Source organism: Desmodus rotundus, chromosome 4 (genome assembly GCF_022682495.2).
Source record: "Desmodus rotundus isolate HL8 chromosome 4, HLdesRot8A.1, whole genome shotgun sequence".
NCBI classification, from domain to species: Eukaryota; Metazoa; Chordata; class Mammalia; order Chiroptera; family Phyllostomidae; genus Desmodus; species Desmodus rotundus.
In genome coordinates this window covers 12,513,749-12,534,881 of record NC_071390.1, presented here as the reverse complement: position 1 = coordinate 12,534,881, position 21,133 = coordinate 12,513,749, and the positions used below count along the sequence as shown (strand labels likewise).

Below are 21,133 nucleotides of genomic sequence, written 5' to 3'. Positions count from 1 at the left end.
GAGTTCATAGAAGCGTTATTCGCCATAGCTAAAAGGTATAAATAACCCAGCGTCCATCAACAGATGACTAGGTAAACAAAATGAGATGTAGACTGGAATAGTATTTAGCTATAAAAAAGGAATGGAACTGTGATATACGCTACCACATGGATAGACCTTGAACACATTGTGGAGAAATAAAGCCAGTCACAGAAGGACAAGCATGGTGTGATCCCACTTACACGAGGTACCTAGAAAGGAGAACAGAGGTTACTAGGAGCTTGGGGGAAGGGGGGAGGCGAGTTATTGTTTGATGGGTGTCAAGTTTATGTTAGGGATGATGAAAAAGTTTAGGGTGTAGGGAGTTGTGATGATAACATAGCATTGTGCATGCAGTTGATACCACTGAATGGAATACTAATAAATGATTAAAATGGAAAGATATACATTATGTATGTTTTACCACAGTTTTTCATTTTAAAAAGAGGCCTGAGAGGCTCTGCACAGCTGCTCATCACATGACACAGCGTATGTTTGCGACACAGTGGGCGGGTGGTGTGAGGCAGTGGTTGGGCTGATGACTGGAACACTGGCAACCCCTGTCTTCTGTCACCTGCACCCCTCACCCTGACCTTGAGCTCTTTGCTCAGCAGTGGGGAGTGGCCCTGCTGAGCTGTGCCTTCTCTCCCTTGGCCTTCCTTCCCGCCCAGCAGCTGCAGGCTCACTGAGCCCTGGTACAGAGTTCTCTCCCACCCAGTGGCCCTTGGGAGGAATACAGTCCTTTCCTGGTGGTCAGTGATGTCTGGTCTCCCACTGTTCATCTGAGAGGGAAGGAACATCTGAGGAGGGAGGGATGGCTGGGATTGGAGTGCCAGTCTTCTACCTACCAGGTGATAGGTTGTTTGGCTTTGTTTCATTCTAAGCCAAGCTTCTGGCCCCAAAGGACAGGACTAGCCCCATCCCTGTCTTCCATTGCTTCCCAAGCCTCTGAGAGCATTTTTCAGCAGCTAATTCCTGGAAATCATCGACTCAGACCTTTAGCCTCTGTCCTTTTGTTTTCAAAGGTTTCGAATTCTGAAAGGCAGAGGGAGAACCTGAGTTGAAATAATTGCTAAAGATAGCACAGCATAGATTAGACCTCAATGTCTTTCACATCTAAGGAGATTTAAGTCTGAGACGCAGGATCTTCTCTCTCTGCCCCTCCCTGCCTTCCCCACTGACCACCCTTCGCCTGCACGACTCCAGACCTTTGACGCAGGCTCTCTGGTGACGAGGGGGACGTCAGCATAATGGAGAAGCTCGTCGCAAAGCTTTCTGTGCACAGGGGCCCCATCTCTTAATCTAGCTCAATGCCCCGCCTCTCTTTGGATTAGGGAGTTCTTCTGCTTCCATCTCCTCCAGCCTTCCTTCACAACCTAGGTGCACCACGGTTCCCATTCCTCACAGCGACGGAGACTAAGAGCGAGGGCCCAAGGGTAAAACTAGCTGCACTGTATCTCAGCTCCCGCATTTATTAGCTGAGTTACTCTGGGCAACTTCACCTCTGCAAAGCTGTTTTCTGACCGCTAAAATGGACTTAATTCTGGTACCTCGATGGTCAATTATTGTGTGCAATAAACGAGACAAAATGCATGTGAAGCACTTAGCACCATCCTTGGCACGTGGTCAGCTCTTAATTACTGAGAACTGAGATCAGAGTTGTCTCCTCCTCCTCCTTCCTTTCCCTTGATCGTCTTCATCGGATTTGCAAGTCCCGGGAGTAGGACTTCTACCATTGATTTCCTAGTCTCAGTGTGGGAAAATTGAACAGAAAAGTGGGATGAAAGAAGGCAAATACCACGTCTCTCCATGCCCCCACCCGCCCCCACCATGACCCAGGTCAGTCTCAGAACCCAGATGCCGGGCGTCAATACCTGGCTGCAGCCCCGGCCTTTCCCACACAGCCCCCCGGATACCCAGCCTGGTGTTCAGACTGCCGGTTTCCACATTTCACCACAGCCTCTCTCTGTGGTGGACCCGGAGATCCACACACTGCGTGGGCCTGCTTTGGATCCTGGGACCCGTGGACATGCAGCCCAGGCAAGCTGCACAGCTGGGCGGCAGCTGCTTGACTCTCGGAGAGCAGGTGGGATCTGAACCCCCACCACCACCACCACCAGGCCAGGAAGGTCCTGCTGGGCTTGCTTTCTGTTTGGTTTCCCTCCCAGCTCAAGAGGCCAACCAGTTCCAGCTCCTTGGAAGGGCACGTCTGCCACCTGCTGGCCAAGGGCAGCACAGCACCTGGCTGCCCCACCCGCTCCAGTTCAGAACTAAGAAGTGTAATAGCTCCAGTCAGGCCCAGGCGCAGGTCTGGGAGGGCCTTTTCCGTCCTGTGCCTTGAAGTTCCCCGTCCTGTCCCGCCCACACCTCAGCGCAGAAAGTGGCCAGGCCTGGCCCACACTATGCAGCTCAAAAAGGATAATTCAAGGGGTACCTCTGTCTCCTGGGGCCAACAGGTAGCGAGGGGCAGGCCCTGCTGTCCAGACAAGGTTGGTGGAGGGAAGATGAGGCAGAACAAAGGGCCAGGACCAAGGCAGGGCTGACTGGCTGAGAGGAGGAGGCAACATGCCTCTGTCCTCGAGGTCCTCGCAAGCCCCTTTTGAGTGCTGCCCAGACACTTGAGCCTGGAGGGGTCAACTTCAGGTGTCCCTGTTCAAGCGGCCCAGGACCACCCCTGAGGCCTGAATCTGCCCTTCCTCTGCGGAGCCTCCCCACAGCCAACCTGCTGCCCCCCAAAACGAAGCGCCTACCCCTGTCTCATTTCCCACAGCAACAGGGCTGAGGACCTCGGGCCCACAGAACAGGCCCCGTCCAGGCAGCCCACGGCCTCCCTTCCATTTCGTGCCTTCCGTTCCAATTCCTGAGCTTTTATTTTGTGATTTTGCAAACCTGCAGAAGAGTGGGAAGACTAATACAATAGGTATTCTTCACCTAGATAGACGTAACAACAAACGTTTTGTCACACTGCTTTCTCTCTTGCTCTCTCTCGTGCGTGTGTGTGTGTGTGTGTGTGTGTGTGATCAGTGGTTTGCTGAGTCATTTGCACCTAAATTGCAGACATCACCTTCACCACTTCAGCACGTTTCTCCTAAGAATAAGAGCACTTTCCTACAGAACCACCAGACCATCATCGCCCAAAGAAACTCAACCGAGACAATAGTGCCATTTCCTACAAGTCGATATTCAAATTTCCCAGTTGTGCCAGTCATGTCCTTTATAGCTGTTTTTAAACATTTAGGATGCAGTCAAGGATCCCGTGCTGCATCCTGCTGTTGTATCTCTTTAGTCTCATTTGGTAAAGAACAGTCTTCGCATCTTTCTTTGTCTTGTACGAGGCTGGCCTTTTCGGCGGCCCGGGCCGGCCGTTCTGCAGGAAGCCCACACCCTGGACCTGTCGTATTCCTCACGACCAGATGCAGGATGGGCATTTTTGTCAAGAACGCTACTTTTTGAGGTTGTGCCCCTGGTACATCACTTCAGGATGCTTTCTCTCTTTTGACATTTCTTTCCTAATGGATCATCTGCCTACCTCCCAAAATGGGTAAGGAAGGCTACAGTAACACAAAACTTAAAAAAAAAAAAAAAAAAGATAGAACTTCTGCTGAGCACAGAGGCAGCAAACGTACCAAACTGCCTCGCTGGATGTGGGTCCCAGGACAATGACCTCGGCTTTCTGGACCCCAGGACCCAAAGGGAACATGTCAGGTGACAGACCTCTGGTTTCCTAAATCAGAAGTCAGCACACTTTGTAAAGTGCCAGATAAGAAGTATTTGGTATGGTACTGCCCCTGTGACAAGTACCCTGTCACCACAGCACCAAAGCAGCCATAAACAGCATGTAAGCGGTGGGCGTGGCCATGTCCCAATCAAACTTTGTTTGTAAAACCATGACCGCTGGGTTTGGCCCAAGGGATCTTCAAGTACTGACCCTGGATTTGAGTGGGAGGAAATACTCCAGCTAGTAAATGAGCAAAGCTTTCTTGTTCTGCTAAGTACTGCCCTCTAAGAGGAACTGTTGCTACCGTTATTGATTCAGCAAAACCCTCGTGAGGAATGCCGTGGGCCAAGGGCTGCGCTGGTTCCGGTGAACCGTGTCAGCGATGAGCCTGGCCTTTCTGGAGGCCCCATCAGCCAGCTCGGTGGGCTCACCCTTGCTCTGCTCTGTGTCCTTTTGTCTTTCAGTTCTCCCTGATGTCTTTCCTCCTAGACCCGGACCCAGGTGAGTGTGCCCATCACCCCCGGGCTCCCACCAACCCCAGGCTGGTTCCAGGGTAGAGGAAAGGGGGCCCACAGGTGGGAGTGTTGGTGCGACCTCAGAGTTCCGATGGTTCAGAAGGGTCATGGACTCCTCTGGGAAGTGTCCCAGAAAAATGCTCTCCTGAGTGTCTGGGTGCTCATGCACACTCTGAACGCTTCATTCACACGGTTTCCAGTTGCAAGTGGAGACCGCTAATGCCCAGGCTCAGGGAAAAATTGCTGATGCAGTTAATTCCCTTCATTTTATGGAGGATGAAACTGAGGCCCAGAGAAGGGACACAACAAGCCCCGGGTCACCCAGCCCATTAATGGCTGAGATGAGATGACAGGTACAAGACAAAGTGAGGGCATCACTGAGCGATGACTGGCTCCAGGCGGGCCAGCCCTGTGTTGCCCCCTTAGGTGGGAAGCCAGCCCCTGGACTCTGGGAGGATGTGTTAGAGCTGAACAGGCAGTCCCCAGGCTGACCCACCCCTCAAGATTCAATGTGTCCACTCCCCAGTGAGCCCTGCTCCTGCACGTGGGCTGTCTCCATGGACTCACCCCTCACTCGCTCACCTTCCCCTTCTCCTGTCTCCTATGCCCGGTGCCCACAGCCAAGCCCAGCCCAAACAGGGCTTCTTCTCCAGGCCACACTGTCCACTCTTGGTCTCTGACTCTGGGTCTGAAGCCTCCTCTGCTGCTCTGAGACCTAAGGAAGAAAAGTCCACTCACTACTCCGTCGGCACAGAGGCCAGCAGCCCCTACTGGTAGTGACTGGGGCTGGCCACCCATAAAGGACAACAGCCAGGCAGACAGCACGCGGAGACTGCAGTCCTGTCTAACCTTTGGGCTGATTTGGAGCAAAGGTGGCAATTGCCAAATTCAGAGTGACTGTCACATTCCTCCGCAGCAAAGCCCGAGCTGGGCAGACAGACTCGTGTCAGCTCAGAGCAATTGATGCTTGGCTTTTGTCCTGCTCTGCGGGCTCAGGAACGCCTGTGGAGGTGGACAAAACTATATGTGAGCATCAAGGGTGGGTTTTTGAGGGGACCTGTGTTTTTTCCCAAAGCAGAGGAGAATATTCAATCCAACAACACAAAATCCAGTTCCTTGGAGAATCCTACTTCGGAGGGCTCCCCTGGCTGGCCACACCAGCACCCATCCGTGGACTCCAGGGATGGTACAAGCTGAGCCCCCTCCCCGGCCTTAAGCACTAAGTGCCCAGGCCCCATCGAAGGGGCTGCTTTGGTCTGGGTGTCGGAGAGACAGCTACAGAACAGTGGCATCACCCAGTGCAAGAGACAGGAGCATAAGATTCAAGGGACCTCACTCTCTTCAAGTATTTGAAAAGCAGCCCCACCCCTTGTCTGTGAGGGGGACTTTGTGGGAAATAAGAGGCATCTTTACCTCATGACCCATTACTGCCATCTGCCAGCAAGTTGAGAAAGACATCTGCAGCGACTCTGAGTCTACGGTGCTCTGGAATTGCGCAGTGAGCAACACGAATGACTAACTGGAAGCGGTGCCCCTCCTGAGCAGGGGTCACGGAAAGCAGAGTGGGTTCATTCCATGTGTCCGGGAAGCTTTAATTCAATGGACTAGAGGCTCTAGGGTCAGATTTGATGTGCAAACAGGAAGAACTTCCAAATCACCAGAGTTGTCCAAAAGTCTGTATGGACTCTTGGACTCTTGCGAGGTAGTGACCTCCCCATCACTGGTAGTATTTAAACACAGGCTAAAACACAACCTAGCCGGGAGTGGAGATTGTTGGATTTATACCATGAAATTCTAGGCCCTGTGAGGACCCTGCCAATAGTTTCTGATAGTGTGGTTTTGGAAGGGACCATGGACCCTACCCCCTGGGCTTCTGAGTCCACCTCGAGGTGTTCTGCCAGCCTCTGGCAGCAGAGTGGGGTGAGATACAGGGGCTGGTCTTTCTGCAAAGAGCAGGTTAGGTTTTAAAAACACCCCTGTTCAGGTCTGATTTAATTTCACAGGGGGGTTGTGCTTTGATAAAATGTATCAGATCCCAGCAGGCTTTCAACAACAATGTGGCCAAGAAAACACTTCTCATGGCCACAGGCAAACTCTTTCTTCCATTGGTCTTGCTGGAGACACTGCACAGTGAGGGTCTTTCTGGAGCAGAAGGTGCCCAAGCCACAGCCCCCAATGGGTGGCAGAGGAGGTGCCCATCAAACAGCACAGACTCTGCCCATCTCCCCGAAGCAGGTGATGCTGGCAGCCAACGGGCCTGCGGAAATGCGTCTTCAAAGCGGGCTCCGCTCTGCCTAGCCACGCAGCCTGAGCCCATCCATCAGCTGTCCTGCCGGCTGCCAGGGAGGGTCTCCGCTGGGCTCGCCCTGTCAGCCGGATTGGAAGCGTCAAATGCAGACCGACAGGGCTGGGGTTTGGGGGAGGAACCGTCTGTGCCACGGTGATGGATGACACCAACAGGGACGGCATTCCAGGGATTTTTATTCCGTTCCACACATCTGGCAAGCTGTTTATCCAGAGCAGCTGCAAAGCCTCCGTCACAGGAACTCAGGAGTTTTTTTCGAGACCCTGGGTCTGGACCACGGTAATCCTGGCTGAGCGACCAGGAACCTTTGCGAAAGAAGATTTTCCAGTGCGTGTTACTTCCTGGAAACCAAGACCCATGGAGTTTCATGAAATGTAAACCCACAAAGGGGCCCCGGGGCTTATATAAAAAAGCACACCAGACGTGGAGTTAGGTAGACTTGGTTTCAGATGCCATCTCCTTCTGCCCTAGTTTTCGCTTTTCTGTGAAGTAGGAATAATAATACCCATGCCATACAGGGTTATCTTAAGGTTAAATAAGATTCTGTGAAACTTATTTATTTAGTGTAGTGTCCAATACATAGAAAATACTTGACACATAATACCTTTTATTAGGATTATTTGGGTTAACTCAGGATACTCTCACTATTCTTCCCGATAAATTCTAGAAACAGACTCTGGTAAACAGGCAAATCCTCAAGGATTTCTTTTTATACTTATATGATATGCTTCTGATGGCTGCCCCATTCTTCCCTCAAAGCTCTCCCCTTTTCTATGGCCTAGAGTAAGTCTCAAGTAATCTGTATTTGAACCAGGAGTGTTTTTCTACAATCTTCTAACGGAACTTGGACCAGTTTCTAGACTCCTACATAGCTCAACATGCATTTTTCTCACAAAATACCTGACCCAGATCTCACATAGTTTCTCTCCTAAATTCCCTGTTTACTCTGCTCCAAGCAGTCACTGTCTTTGCTGGCAGAGCTCAGTGCCTGCTGTGTGCAGACCAATCAGAAGGAAGGGCTTGGCAACTTCCGGTCAAGATGGAGGTGTAGGTAGACAAGCTTTGCCTCCTCATGCAACCACAACAAGAATTACAACTAAATCTCAAAAAAAATAACACCCAGAACTGTCTGAAAATCAAGCTGTATGGAAGTCTGACAACCAAAGATTTAAAGGAGCTACAACCATCCAGACAGGTAGGAGGGGAGGAGATAAGAAGACAGGGTGGAGAGGCAAGGTGTGGCATGGAGAGGCAGCAGCAGTGTCCGAACAGGCACAGGTGGTCCCACATTCACATGTGGTGGATAAAAATTGGGAGGGATACCTTGGGAGCAAGCAATCTCAGCCCCAGACTAGACCACACAGTTCAGGCTTCTAACACCAGGTAGATAAATCTCCATAACTCCTGGCTGTAAAAACCAGTGGGGATTGGGGTGGTGGAAGAAACTGCCAGATTTGCATGAAACTTTACTTAAAGGGCCTGATCACAAACCCACCAGGGCAACAGCTGGAAGTGCACCAGTCACATACAGGGAGTAGATGAAGTGACTGGAAAAGGGGCGAGTGCCGGGCAAACCCCCAAAAGCCAGGCAGCAGCATAGTCCCTTCTCTGAGCCCTCCCTCACACAGAGCCACAAAGCAGTGAAGCAGGTTGCCCCACCCTGGTGATTACCTAAGACTCTGCCCCACACAATTTACAGGTGCCTTCACAGGGAATCAAAGCAGCTCTACCTAAGACACAGAAACATACACAGGGAAGCCACCAAATTGAGGAGGCAAAGAAATATTGCCCAAATGAAAGAACAGGGCAAAATCCAAGAAAAAGGACTAAATGAAACAGAGATAACCAACCTATCAGATGCAGAGTTCAAAACATGGGTGATTAAGATGCTCAAAGAACTTGTTGAATATGACAACAACATAAAGGAAGAAATGAAGGTTACACTAAGTGAAATAAAAAAAATCTAGAGGGAACCATCAGAAGAGGGAAGGAAGCTGGGCTTCAAATCAACAATTTGGAACATAAGGAAAAAATAACCATTCAACCAGAACAGAAAGAAGAAACAAGAATTCAAAAAACAAGGATAGTATAAGAAGACTCTGGGACATCTCCAAATGTGCTAACATCTGAATCATAGGGATGCCAGAGGGAGAAGAAGAAGAGCAAGACATTGAAAACTTATTTGAAAAAATGAGAGAAAACTTCCCTAATTTGACAAAGGAAATAGACATACAAGTCCAGGAAGCACAGAGAATCCCAAACAAGTTGGACCCAAAGAGGACCACATCAAGACACATCATAATTCAAATGCCACAGGTTAAAGATAAATAGAGAATCTTAAAAGCAGCAAGAGAAAAGGAGAGAGTTACTTACAAATGAGTTCCCATAAGACTATCAGCTGATTTCTCAAAAGAAACTTTGCAGGCAAGAAGGGACTGGCAAGAAATATTCAAAGTGATGAAAAGCTACAACCTAGATTACTCTATCCAGCAAAGTTATCATTTAGAATTGAAGGACAAATAAAGTGCTTCCCAGACAAGGCAAAACTAAAGGAGTTCATCATCACCAAACCCATATTATATGAAATATTAAAAGGACTTATTTAAGAAAAAGAATAAGATCAAAACTATGAACATTAAAATGGCAACACTCAACAACTATCAACAACTGACTCTAAAAAAAATTGGCAAATAACCAGAACAGGAACAAAATCATAGATACAGAGATCATTTGGAGGGTATTAAGCTGGCAGGCGGCGGTGGGGAGTATGGGGGAAAAGGTACGAGGATTAAGAAGCATAAATGGTAGGTACAAAATAGACAGGGGCATGGTAAGAACAGTATAGGAAATGGAGAAGCCACAGAACTTATTTGCACGACACATGGACATGAACTAAGGGGAAGGCATTGCTGGAGGGAAGAAGGGTACCGGGTAGAGGGGGCAAAGGAGGAAAAATTGGGACAACTGTAGTAACGTAACATAATAACATAATTGGGACAACCTAAAAAAAAGAAGGAAGGGCTTGGTCAAAGAGGGAAAAATTAATCTGTCAGACACACACATTAACTGCATCCGGGGCTCTGTGCGGGGCACTGAGGTAGAAAGAACAGGCATGGCCCTGCTCTTAAGAAACCAACTATCGAGTTGGAGGAAACAAATCAGATAGAACAAGATAAATACTAACCACAGGAGAGCAGTGCTATCCAAGATCTGGCCGTAGAACCTGACACTCTGCAGCCACCCGGGCCACTGAGGAATGTTCTAGAATCTAAAATTCTAATCCCATTAGCAACCCAATAGCAATCAAGCCCTGTGTGTCCATTTGTTATTACCACAGAATATACATACTACCCCAAATGCGGTGGTTTAAACCATTAACACTGTACTTAGATCTTAATTCTTTAGGTTGGTAATGTAGACTGAGGTTAGCTGTGCAGTTCTTCTGGTCTGGACCAGGCTGAGCTGATGAATCGGCTGGGCTTTCTCACATGTCTGAGACCTTGGCTGGGACCACTGGTCCTGCTGCTGCCCCTCATGTTCTGTCATTGCCCTGTAGAATAGGCCACATTTGCTCTCATGGCAGTCGCTGGGGGCCATGAGAGGGAGGAAGAGAGAGAGGAAGTGTGCAAGGCTTCTTGAGGCCCAGGCACACGTTCATCACATGCTATTGACCAGAGCAAGTCCCAAAGGCAGCTCAGACCAAAGAGCTGGGGAACTCAGCTCTATCTTTTGGTGGGAGGAACTGCAAAGTCACAGGGTAAAAGGTGTGGATACAGGGAGGGGTGGGAATCAGGGCCATTTTTTCCCACCAGTTTAGTTCAGACCACACCAGAGGGCTACCAGGCCTAGACTTGGCCGCATCTAGCTTTCCTACCTCTTCGCTACCCTTTCATCTCCTTCCTTGGCTAGCTTTCTTTTCCCACCCAACCCAGACAAGAGGCTTCTTTGATGGAGGCCACATCCCACTCTTATTTGTACTACTCTCCACTATTCCCAGTGCCTTCCTGCACCTTGCATAATACGTGGTCCATTGTGAATATACAATGCACATTTTTCACCTAGACAATGGGATTAAATGCCAACAGAATAGAAAAGACAAAATAAGCTTTAAGAAACCCTCCCAGGTGATGCTTCCATAAAGCACTTTCAACACCTGTTACCGCCCATCCCAAATGTAAAGGATCTTTGTGCCCTTCCTTGCAGAGTCCTCCAGCTGATGGCTTCTGGTGACCTCTGACTGCCCAGGCTCTCCTGATTCAATCCACATTTACCAAGGGCCCTGGGCCCTGGGGAATAGCAGGAGTAGTATTCAAAGCCTACATGTTGTATGCCCTCCTTAGTTTCCTCGAGAGATGAGCAGACCTTGTTCAGAGGTCTGGATTCAAGTCAAAATCCTCCAACCGACATCTCGTCCATCCCCCATCACCCAGAAAAAATCACTCCATTCCATCTGTGTAAAACTCTTGTCTCCAAATATCTGCAAAGGGGTTGATTCATTTTTCTTTTTAATTTATTCTTTATTGTATTTTTTCCATTACCATTTAGTCCCCTAAAGGGGTTGAGTTTTTGATGGCCTAGCCAAAATTAGCCAGTCTGACCCTCCAACCAATGGGAGTGAGGTGAGAAATTACAGGGGCAATCTGGAGGCACTTATATATAAATACCTGTTAGAAATACAATACTACATTCTCCAAAGAAAAAAGAAATAAAGGAGACAATGACTCATTACCAAACCCCATTGTCTCTCCCAAATGTCAGTTTGAAATCTGGTATGTCAAACTCAGAAAAACATTTCTCTCTCACTTTTCTCTCTCTCTTTCTCTGCTTTATCAAACTAAATGGAAAGAAACTTTATTTGCTCCAGGAAGACAATGGCCTTATCTTCAACCTAGATCCTCATCCCTGGAAAGGTGGCTTCCTCTGGGAACATTTTCATAGTGGGGAAAAGCAGTTCGGGAGAAATAATGAGCAAGCAAAGGGAGTCTTGACTTGACACTGTGATAAATGAGGTGAAACTCTGGCAAGGAACCAGAGTTGGCAGATTCAAAAAGGAAATAAAAAGATAGCTCCATTTTAATGGGAAATATAAAACAGCCATTCTGCAAAAGTCGATTTTTCAAAAGCCAAAGAGATAAAGACTATAAGGGAATGACTGAGAGATGAGTGAGGTAATGTGGTTGATAATCGGGCTTAGGTAAAGTGCTGGACTCAGAGCCATCAGTTGGCTCGGTGGGAGCGCCTTTTCAAGTCCGCTATCTGCATTTGCTCCTGCCTCATTATCATATGCATCTCCGGACGGCTTCCGTAGGGCTTCTGCCTGCCATACTCCTGCCAGTTGGAGACAGCAAAGTCAGTGCCGTACAATGCACATTTTTTATCTAGACAATGGCATTAAGTGCCAATAGAATAGAAAAGACAAAATAAGCTTCAAGTTCAGAGGTGAAAAAACCCTCCCAGGTGATGCTCCCATAAAGGACTTTCAACACATGTTGCAGTCCATCCCAAATGTAAAGGATTGTCATGCCCTTCCTTGCACAGCCCTCCAGCTGGATGGCTTCTGCAAACTTTCTGCAAATCTCAAACTTATCTCCATGAGCCACAGAGCTCCCAGTATCGTCCAAAGCCTCAGACCAGAAGGAGCTTCAGTCCAGCCTCGCATACACTTGCTTTTCCCAATTGACTGGCCTAGTGTGAGGTCTACACCTGGGAGAACTCCATCCACTGCCTTGTCTTTCAGTGGGCGGGATCCATGAACATTTTCAAGGCTGTCATTGGGTGATTCCTAATTAGCAGGATGGCTATTCAGTGGGGATGGCTGGACCCCTTCCCTAAGGGCAAGTGTAGATATATCTGAGGCCTGTAAGAGGCCAGTGGAAGCAACCAAGCTAGTGCGACTTCGGGGTTCTATAGAGATAAACTGTTTTGATTTATATCCTACTATTTATTAGCTATGTGACCTTGGGCAGGTTACTTGATCTCTTTCAACCTCGGGTTTCTCAACTTAAAATAGATATAATAACACATCTAGATTTTTATGAGGATAAAATGAATGGATCATGTAAAATGCTTAGTACATAGTAAAGGTTTAACAAACATTAGCTGTTATGATGACTTTCTAGACACAACTTGGGAGAGTTTGGTGCTGTGACCAAGGTGACAGTGGTGTTTCTTTGACTTCATTAAGCTAAGGTGACTAATAAAGTACAATCAAGAAATTTCTTTCATTCACAGAACCACCCAACAAGACACTCAAGTGCCACTGGATATGACCCTGGGCAGATCTTAGATAGGACCTTGGTGCCCTTTTAGGCTCCAATCATCTTTATGTTGTTTATGGATGAGAAAACAGGGACACCAAGAATACAGTTGCTTTGTCCAAGGTCACAGTTAGTGGGAAGCCAGGACTTGACTTCTTCCTATTTCCAATCAGGTGCTCTTGAACCTGATCAGTGCCAATTCTTCTTGGCTAGGTTATGAAAGCAACCCTCAACACCAAAAAGAAAAAAATGGAAACTCACAATGCTTGACCTCTTGTCTACCCCATCAGTGTGAGGAGCTAGAAAGACACATGCCTCCTTCTTCAGGACTTTGAAATCTTTGGGAAAAAAACACTTGGTGAAATAAAATGCTGAGCTATTTGGATCTAATGACTAGGATTTCTTTGGTCCTGTTCCATCACTCTTATAGACTGGACTCCTGACATCTATGATTACAGCTCTGAGTATCAAACCCAGGAAGAGAACACCAGTAGTGCTGCTGACTACCACAATAATCCTGACTGGTACTACACAGACAACGGTAGGTACTAAAGCTGTTAGTGGGGTTGGGCGTGCCTCCCAGGAGGAGGACAGCATACCTGGAGGGAAGTTTATGTATTGCCACATGCAAGGACCTCCTCCCACTCTCTGATGGGCATCGTCAAACAGCTATTAAAGAAATGATTTAAACAGGCTATTTTTCCAGCTAGAATTATATACTGTGAGGACTGAGGAGGTTCTTAGAAACCATCTCTTTTACCCTCAAATGACAGATGGAGCAAATGAGGCCAAGAGAGGAGTTGACTTAGCCAAACTGATACAGCAAGTCAGTGCCTCATCATCTAGGTCTCCTGATGCTGTGAGTAGGAATCATACTCAAACTCATTCCCAGAGCTTTGATTACAGGTAGGTCCTAATTAGGAAGAAGAGTATGAGTTAACATTCAGCATCAGATTGTAGTGTGTACACATGTGGCATTGGGTCTTTCCTTCCCTTACTCCTGGGCTGTGTTTTTTTTTGTTTCACTTTCCTTTTTAAAAATTGATTATTTAGAGAGAAAGAAGAAGGGGAAAGAGAGAAAAAGGAAGAGGGAGAGCCAGGGGCTGGAGGAGAGAAAGACTTCAATTTGTTATTCCACTTATTTATGCATTCATTTGTTGATCCTGGCATGTGCCCTGACCGGGGATGAAACCCACAACCCGGGCACATGGGATGATGCTCTAACCAACTGAGCTACCCGACCAGAGCTTTATTTCATTTTTCAACTCATCAGAAGCCTTTCACAGTTGTCACAATGTGTGTCTGTGTGTGTTCTCACACATATGTGCTTCTACCACATTTGCTTTTGTTTTTTGCGGCTTCTTAACTAAGCAATAGCACAGAAAGGAAAATGAGAAGCTGGTCTAAGCAAAGCCATGTGACTAAACCAGAAGAAGAAATGGAAAGCACTAGCAGCTGGAATAAAAGCTGTGTAACTGTGCAAAGTGGCCTGGAAGGCAGGGCTAAGATACGGGGCATCGGGGGAACATCAGAAGGGACCATCAAAACAAGAGCCAGGCCCAGGGATCCTAGTTCCTGAACCAAAGAACAATGTGTGTGAACAGAAGGATAAAGAATTCCCTGAGGGAAGATCCATTCAGACAACCATGAAAAGCCAAAGGCACAGATGAAATATGACAAAATCTAACTGAACAAGTAGTTGAAGAAAGATGAAGGCCACTGGGTCATTTCCTCCTTGCCGTCAATTTTTCTGTCACCCTCTTGCCTTTGGTCTTCTTGCCTGATGTTCAGAAAGCTTATGTTTCGTTAGGGGTGGGTTTTCTTTCTCCAGGCCTGACCTCCACCCCTGGGCACTGGAAGTAGGGGAGGTCTTCAGGCTTGTGAAATGCATTCAGCATCAGAGACAGACCCCGTGCACTCCCAGCGAGACTGGGAGGAGAAAAACCCTGATGATGGAAAGGAGGAGTTTCTCAGTGAGAAAGGCCCCATCAAAATCCAGGCTGAGGGGAGATAGGAACTATTCCTTCTCTCCTGCCCTGTTTCCAATCCAAATCCCTCCCTCTGGTCATGTGATTGCCATTTTCCTTGCTCTTTAAAGGTAATGTGTGTTTCCCCCTTTCCCCAATCACTGCTTATGTACTTACTTTCTCATTTGGGTAGGAGACTGAAATTTGATGAGTAAGTAGGGGGCTTCTCGCCTCCTATTCATTGTAAACATTGCTTTCTGCCCATGTGTCTTAGATCCATGCCTGCCCAACCCCTGTGAACATGGTGGGGACTGCCTTGTCAGTGGGGACACTTTCACGTGCAGCTGCCCGGCCCCTTTTTCTGGAAGAAAGTGTCAGAATGGTGAGTGTACCTCCTCTGGATTCACTCTTCCCCCTGAGCTGAAAAAGAGGCAGTTTCCTCCTTCAAGTCTAGGGGGTCAAGAAGGGCTGAGTGATCCCATGGAAAGGATGATAACCATGCACATGATATCACATGTCACAGATTCTTCAGCATGGTCACAGGCAGCATCTCACTGAATCCTCACCCCTGTGTGATAAATAGGACTAGCGTGCCCATTCTTCAGATAAGAACATTGAGGCTAAGAGGAAATAAGAGATGGACTCTGACCAAGATGTATTCCTAACAGAGGACTTTTTGTTTTCTTTAGTTTTCAGTGTTTAAATTAACTATAACCATGAAATATTGTTCTCAAATGGGACAGCAGGAAGAATCTCAGGGCACATAGTTCCCAACTCAGTTAGAGAAAGGGGCACAGAGAGTACATGGGACTTACTCATGGTCACACAGCTAGTTAAGAGAAGAGCATAAAGTAAAGCCCTGGTGCCTAACTGTTGGCTCCATGCTCCTTCCTCCTGCAGTCCTCACACATGGAGACTATGGTAGAAGCTGTGTCCGTGTTTCATGAGTTCTTGTGAGAATAACATGAGGAGTACAACTCCTATAGACTAATTGCCCCCCAGCATGAACCTGGACCCTGTTCCATATAGCAACAATCTAACCAGGAAAAGGGGGCAGCGAGGGTCTTACATATATAGGGTTTTATGGTTGACTTCTTTCTCCTGTGTCCTCTTTATTTATTTATTCTACTTTCAATCTTACAAGTCCTTTCCATAAACATTTCAGGATTATTTGAGATATCGATGTAAACATAGTTTATGTGTTCATCCCTTAACTTCTCAGAAGAATGGGGAAAACTGGAAATGGAATTAAAAAAAACAGCTATGAAATAGAGAAATTCAAGTTGCAGCTCTATTTGTTACAAGTGTAAAAATTATCTAGCATGGTTTTTGTCAAGAGAGAATAATAGAGACCATGAACACTGGAAGGAACTGCAAAGCAATCATCCATGAGCCATGGATTAGAGAAAAACCTTATCTAGGGAGCAGCAAATCTTTCAGGACCAAGGACAAGGGCACACACTCTACCAGCCATCCTGCCCCCAAACGTTGTACTGCTTAGGTATATAATGTCCTATACCTTTGGAACTTCTTTTCCATGGATCTCCTACAGTGCAAAACAAGTGCAAAGAAAACGCATGTGGCCAGGGCGAATGTCTGGTTACTCAGAGTCCTCCCTACTACCGCTGTGCCTGCAAACACCCTTACATGGGTCCAGACTGCTCCACAGGTAAGTGCTGGCAGTGCTTCTATGCTAGGCTTTCCCTACCCTGGCTTGTACCTGGGGTCTCTTCACCCTATGGGTGGCAGTCAGATATATTTGATGTTTTGATACCATCCATGGTGGCCATTATAACTAGGACTTTTTAAGATTCATCATCCCTGGGTAGTTACTGAGAATTGACTGATCTGTGCCCCTTCCCATGTAACAATCATCTTAAAAAGCACTTCCTCCATGAGGTCAGCCCCCATGTATTCCTGGAATAGCTGATGGTGGGGAATAAAACTGTACTGACTTGGTGCTGTGAGCCAGGCATTGTCCCAGGAAGTTTATATGCTCTCCCACATTCTCCCCAAAACACTACAGAGAAGGATTTTACAGATGAAGAAACTGGAGTTCAGAGAGGTTGACTAACTTGCTCAGAGTCACACAGCTATATAGAGGCAGAGCCAAGCTTCAACTTGGCTCAGACCGATCCAAATTCCTGCCCAGTCCATGCCTCTTGCTGTTCCTTACTGAGTGACCCATGTATTTACATACACTTTGGCCCATGGCCTTCATCTGTGTATGTAAAATGTTCTAGAATGTCAGTGGGTCTGTCCTTTCCCTTGGGTGACCATCCTTTCACAAAAGATGGACACCAGTATTTCCTCATCATCTCAGATGTAGCTGCAACTCCCTCTGAAGACCTCCCCAGCCCCACTTCCTGTGTTCACAGCGGTTCCTGCGTGCAGGCCTAACCCCTGCCAAAATGGTGGCACCTGCTCCAGGCACCGGCGGAGATCCAGATTTACCTGTACCTGTCCCGACCAATTCAAGGGGAAATTCTGTGAAATAGGTATGGGTCTCTGCTACCACTTCTTCAGAATCTCAGGGCCACCACCGAGGCCTTTGGAATCCTTTTCTGTTTGGGTTTAGTCTCCAGAATGGGACTCAAGTCGATTTCCAAACTCTGCTATTGCCTTATTTGAGGGCATGGGGTCTGTTTGGGATATAGTCCAGTCAAATCAGATACATCTGAACACTCCCCTGGGCCTCAGCCCACCTGCTGGTGGGTCTTGGGTGAGCCAAAATTAAGTAACTAAGTTTCTACCCACCCATCTACCCACAGTCACTATATCTCAAGCTGGGTTAAATGTGGGACCTTCAAGGCATCTTGTTTATGGGACTTTGCAGTAAACTCTTAGAGTGATCAGCATTCAGGCCCAATGCTTTCACCCCCTAATATGCCTGCAAAGTCCTTTTTGAGGGCAGCACACCAGTTGCTTTCTGTTCTCACGGCCCTGCCTGCTCTCCCCGAGGTTCTGACGACTGCTATGTTGGTGACGGTTTCTCGTACCGAGGGAAAGTGAGTAAGACAATCAACCAACACTCCTGCCTTTACTGGAACTCCCACCTCCTCTTGCAAGAGCATTACAACACATTTATGGAGGATGCTGAGGCCCATGGGATTGGGGAGCACAACTTCTGCAGGTAAAATCACCTTCTTTCCAAAGCTCAAACTCGGCTGCATGTCAGCATAAGGGGTGGTTTGGCTCTGTCCCATGCTCCAAGTTTTCCTGGGCCAGCTCAGAAATTTGGGGACAGAACACAGGACAGGCTAGGCTATTCTGCTGTAATAAACAATCCCCAAACCTCAGTGGCTTGAATCCATCAATGTTTATTTCTCACTAATACCATGCACCATGTGGGTTGGTGGTGGGGTAGGAGGGTTCTGCAGCATAAAGTGACTCAAATTCCCAGGAAGGACAAGAAAAGAAGAAACTGAAAAAATGGAGCATGAGTTTTGCCTTGTTTTTACTACCTCAACCTAGAAATGACCCATCATCTCTGCACACATATTTCATGGACCAAAAATAGCCACAAGGTCCCCCATAACTTCAAGAGGGAAATCTAGAGGAGAAAACGGGGTGTCTGGTGAGCACTGCAGTCTCTGCCACAAGGGTGTTCAGGTGTTCCCAAGTGCAGATAGTCACAAGTTCCCTTCTGCCCCTTCCGGTGCCTCCAGGTCATTCTCTTGGCCTCCTCTCCCTGCTCATTGTCTAGCCAAGGCCAAGAGCATTTCTGATCTCCCTATAAGAGTCAAGAGTTTTTTGTATGGCTTGAAACTGGTTCTGTTAAGCAAGAGGGTTTCCCTTGCACACAACACATGTTATCTTCCACTTTCGCTCCCTTGAGCTGTTCCCTTCATGGGGCTGTCTTCAGGGTGACCCCTAAGCAGCCTTTCCCGTGCACAGAACTGGGGTGAGGGGGTTGGCCAAGGAGCCCTCCTCTGACTGTGTTTCTATGTCTATTTCACTTTCCTGACAAAGACGGTTCTTCAACAGCGATCTCATCTCTTTTCCTACAAACAATTTGAGGTGTCCCATGGATCTGGCCCGAGACTTGGGAGCTACTTCCTGGTCATTGAGATTCTCCTCTGGAAATTAAAGTTTCGCCAAAAAACTATAAGCATCCTAATATGCCAGAGTCAATATATGATCTCAGGGGGCACATCAGAATTTGTTGCTTTCCTACCCAAAGGTCGTGTAATGAGGTCCAGTGGGTTCATCAAGGCTTGACCTTGTGTTATTTTATTTTATTTTATCTTTTAGAAACCCAGATGGAGACAAAAAGCCCTGGTGTTTCATTAAAGTAAATAATGCAAAGGTGAAATGGGAGTACTGTGATGTCTCAGCCTGCTCAGCCCTAGGTAAGACCGTGGCTGTCCAGAACCCTGGTTGTGGGGAGGATGTGGGTCCACAGACAGATGCTTCTGGTCTGCCACCTCTCCCATCCCTGCCGTCCCAGCACACCTGCTTTACCAGTCCCCATCCCAGTGGGACTGCCCCATCCTCTTCTCTCTATTCCCCTCTTGGGATGCCAAGCAGGCCTGAATACCTTTGTAAATTTGGGGCAGTGGTCTCACTGTAAATTCACGTTTCCTGACTCCAAGTCAGTGCACTTGGCAAATATTCATTGATTGTTTGCTGCGTTTGAGGAACCATGCCAGGATCTGGGTGCACAATGGTGTTCAAACACTGGCTGGGCCCCCAGAGCCTCTCAGGATGCAAAATGGTCTGAACTCCAGCCTCACGGTCTTCCTTCCAGGCTGTGCAGCCCACCTTTCCACCCACGTCTGGAACAACGCACCCTCTCCTCCTAATCAGTGGGACTGCCTCCCTGGACAGTTTCACTCCTGAGCCTTTGCTCTTATGGTCACCTTTGTCTGTACAACTGCATTCATAGCTGCTCTTGTCCATAGTCCACCATTCTTTGAGAACCAACTCAAGCAGCCCCTCCTCCAGGAAGTCCTTCATGATCTCCTAAGTGCTGTACTCTCTCCCCCTTCTTACAAACCCCAGAGAATGGAACCAGCACCACCCTTACAACTTAGCACTTTGTATGACAGTTACCTTTGCAAATGTCTTATTTCCCCCATTCTACTTCATCTGGGTTTCTTTTCCTATATGCTGAAGAAGGCTCCCAAACATATGTGTGCATTAATGACTAGCTAAGTACACACTCTGTGATGGATTTATATATTTACACATACGTCTTTGTGTGTGTATACATGTAAATAAGAATGAAAAAGCAACATCACCACTGTCAGTGTTATAGACCTACTTTATATGAATCAATGCAGTAAACAAATATTGTGTATCTACTACATACTCACCCTGTGTGTACCAGTCTCTTAGCTCGGGACAGTTGCTAAGCTGCTGGACTTGGAGTCATACCTCTACCAAGGTCCTTCTGCAAGGGGGTGAATAGCGTGATTTGTCTTTCTTGTGTCCCACAGACATCACCAACCCAGAGGAAGGACCCAGGGAGCCCCTGACCAAGCTTCCGGGCTTCGACTCATGCGGAAAGACCGAGGTCACGGAGAGAAAAATCAAGAGGATCTACGGAGGCTTTAAGAGTACAGCGGGCAAGCACCCGTGGCAGGTGTCCCTGCAGACCTCGCAGCCACTGAGCGTCTTCATGCCCAGCGACCACTTCTGCGGGGGATCGCTGATCCACCCCTGCTGGGTGCTTACTGCTGCCCACTGCACTGAGTAGGTGCCTGCCAGGGGCAGAGGACACGGTGACCGAGCCTATAGGGGTGTTCTCTGCTTCCCATACGAGCAGCACCTCGGAGCTCTGGCAGGATCCATGGCTCTCCAAGGGCACAAATGGTGGCTCCTTAAAACCAGGTGGAAATGAGCTACTGTGTCTGGAATGCTTATCTTTGAATTCTATGTATTTATGATATTTAATCCTCAAAATGGTCTACCAGAACACAAGCTGAGGGAGGATGGGGATTTTTTCTTTTTTATTAATTAAAGTGTCCCCAATGCCTAGAACAGGTCTTTGTACAGAGCGAGTGCTCAGTAAATATTAGTGCAGTGAAAGGGTTGACTGTTACTCCCATTTCATAAATGCGGACCCTGAGTCTTGGGTAGGTTTAGCACCTAGGTGTAAGTCACACAGTAAATAAGTAGGTGAGTGGGATGCAAACCCAGACCTCCCTGATTCCTTAACCTCTTTAGTCCTGCCCTGGAAAAAAATCATAAGATGCTCCCATCTGATGCCATCACCAGTGAGCCTCCTGTGTCAGGTGTCTTCAGTCCCATGTGCCTCAGAGAAGCCAGAACAAACTGGGGAGCCTGAAAAATCACTACCTCCCCTGAGTCCTCTAAGTTCATGGCCAGGGCTGTTCCCAAGTAACCCA

General features: G+C 47.7%; 1 protein-coding gene across 2 annotated transcripts in view; it reads left to right on the top strand.

Moving 5' to 3' along the window:
* Positions 1-21,133, top strand: part of HABP2 (hyaluronan binding protein 2) — a 36,754-nt gene that overhangs the window by 6,392 nt on the left and 9,229 nt on the right. For both annotated transcript variants that reach the window (XM_045191518.2, XM_024555627.4), the window contains exons 2-9: positions 4,201-4,237; positions 13,244-13,354; positions 15,055-15,162; positions 16,333-16,449; positions 17,159-17,278; positions 17,742-17,913; positions 19,035-19,132; positions 20,222-20,477. In XM_045191518.2, the coding sequence (XP_045047453.2) occupies positions 4,201-4,237; positions 13,244-13,354; positions 15,055-15,162; positions 16,333-16,449; positions 17,159-17,278; positions 17,742-17,913; positions 19,035-19,132; positions 20,222-20,477 (1,019 nt within the window). The remainder of the gene's footprint in view (positions 1-4,200; positions 4,238-13,243; positions 13,355-15,054; positions 15,163-16,332; positions 16,450-17,158; positions 17,279-17,741; positions 17,914-19,034; positions 19,133-20,221; positions 20,478-21,133) is intronic.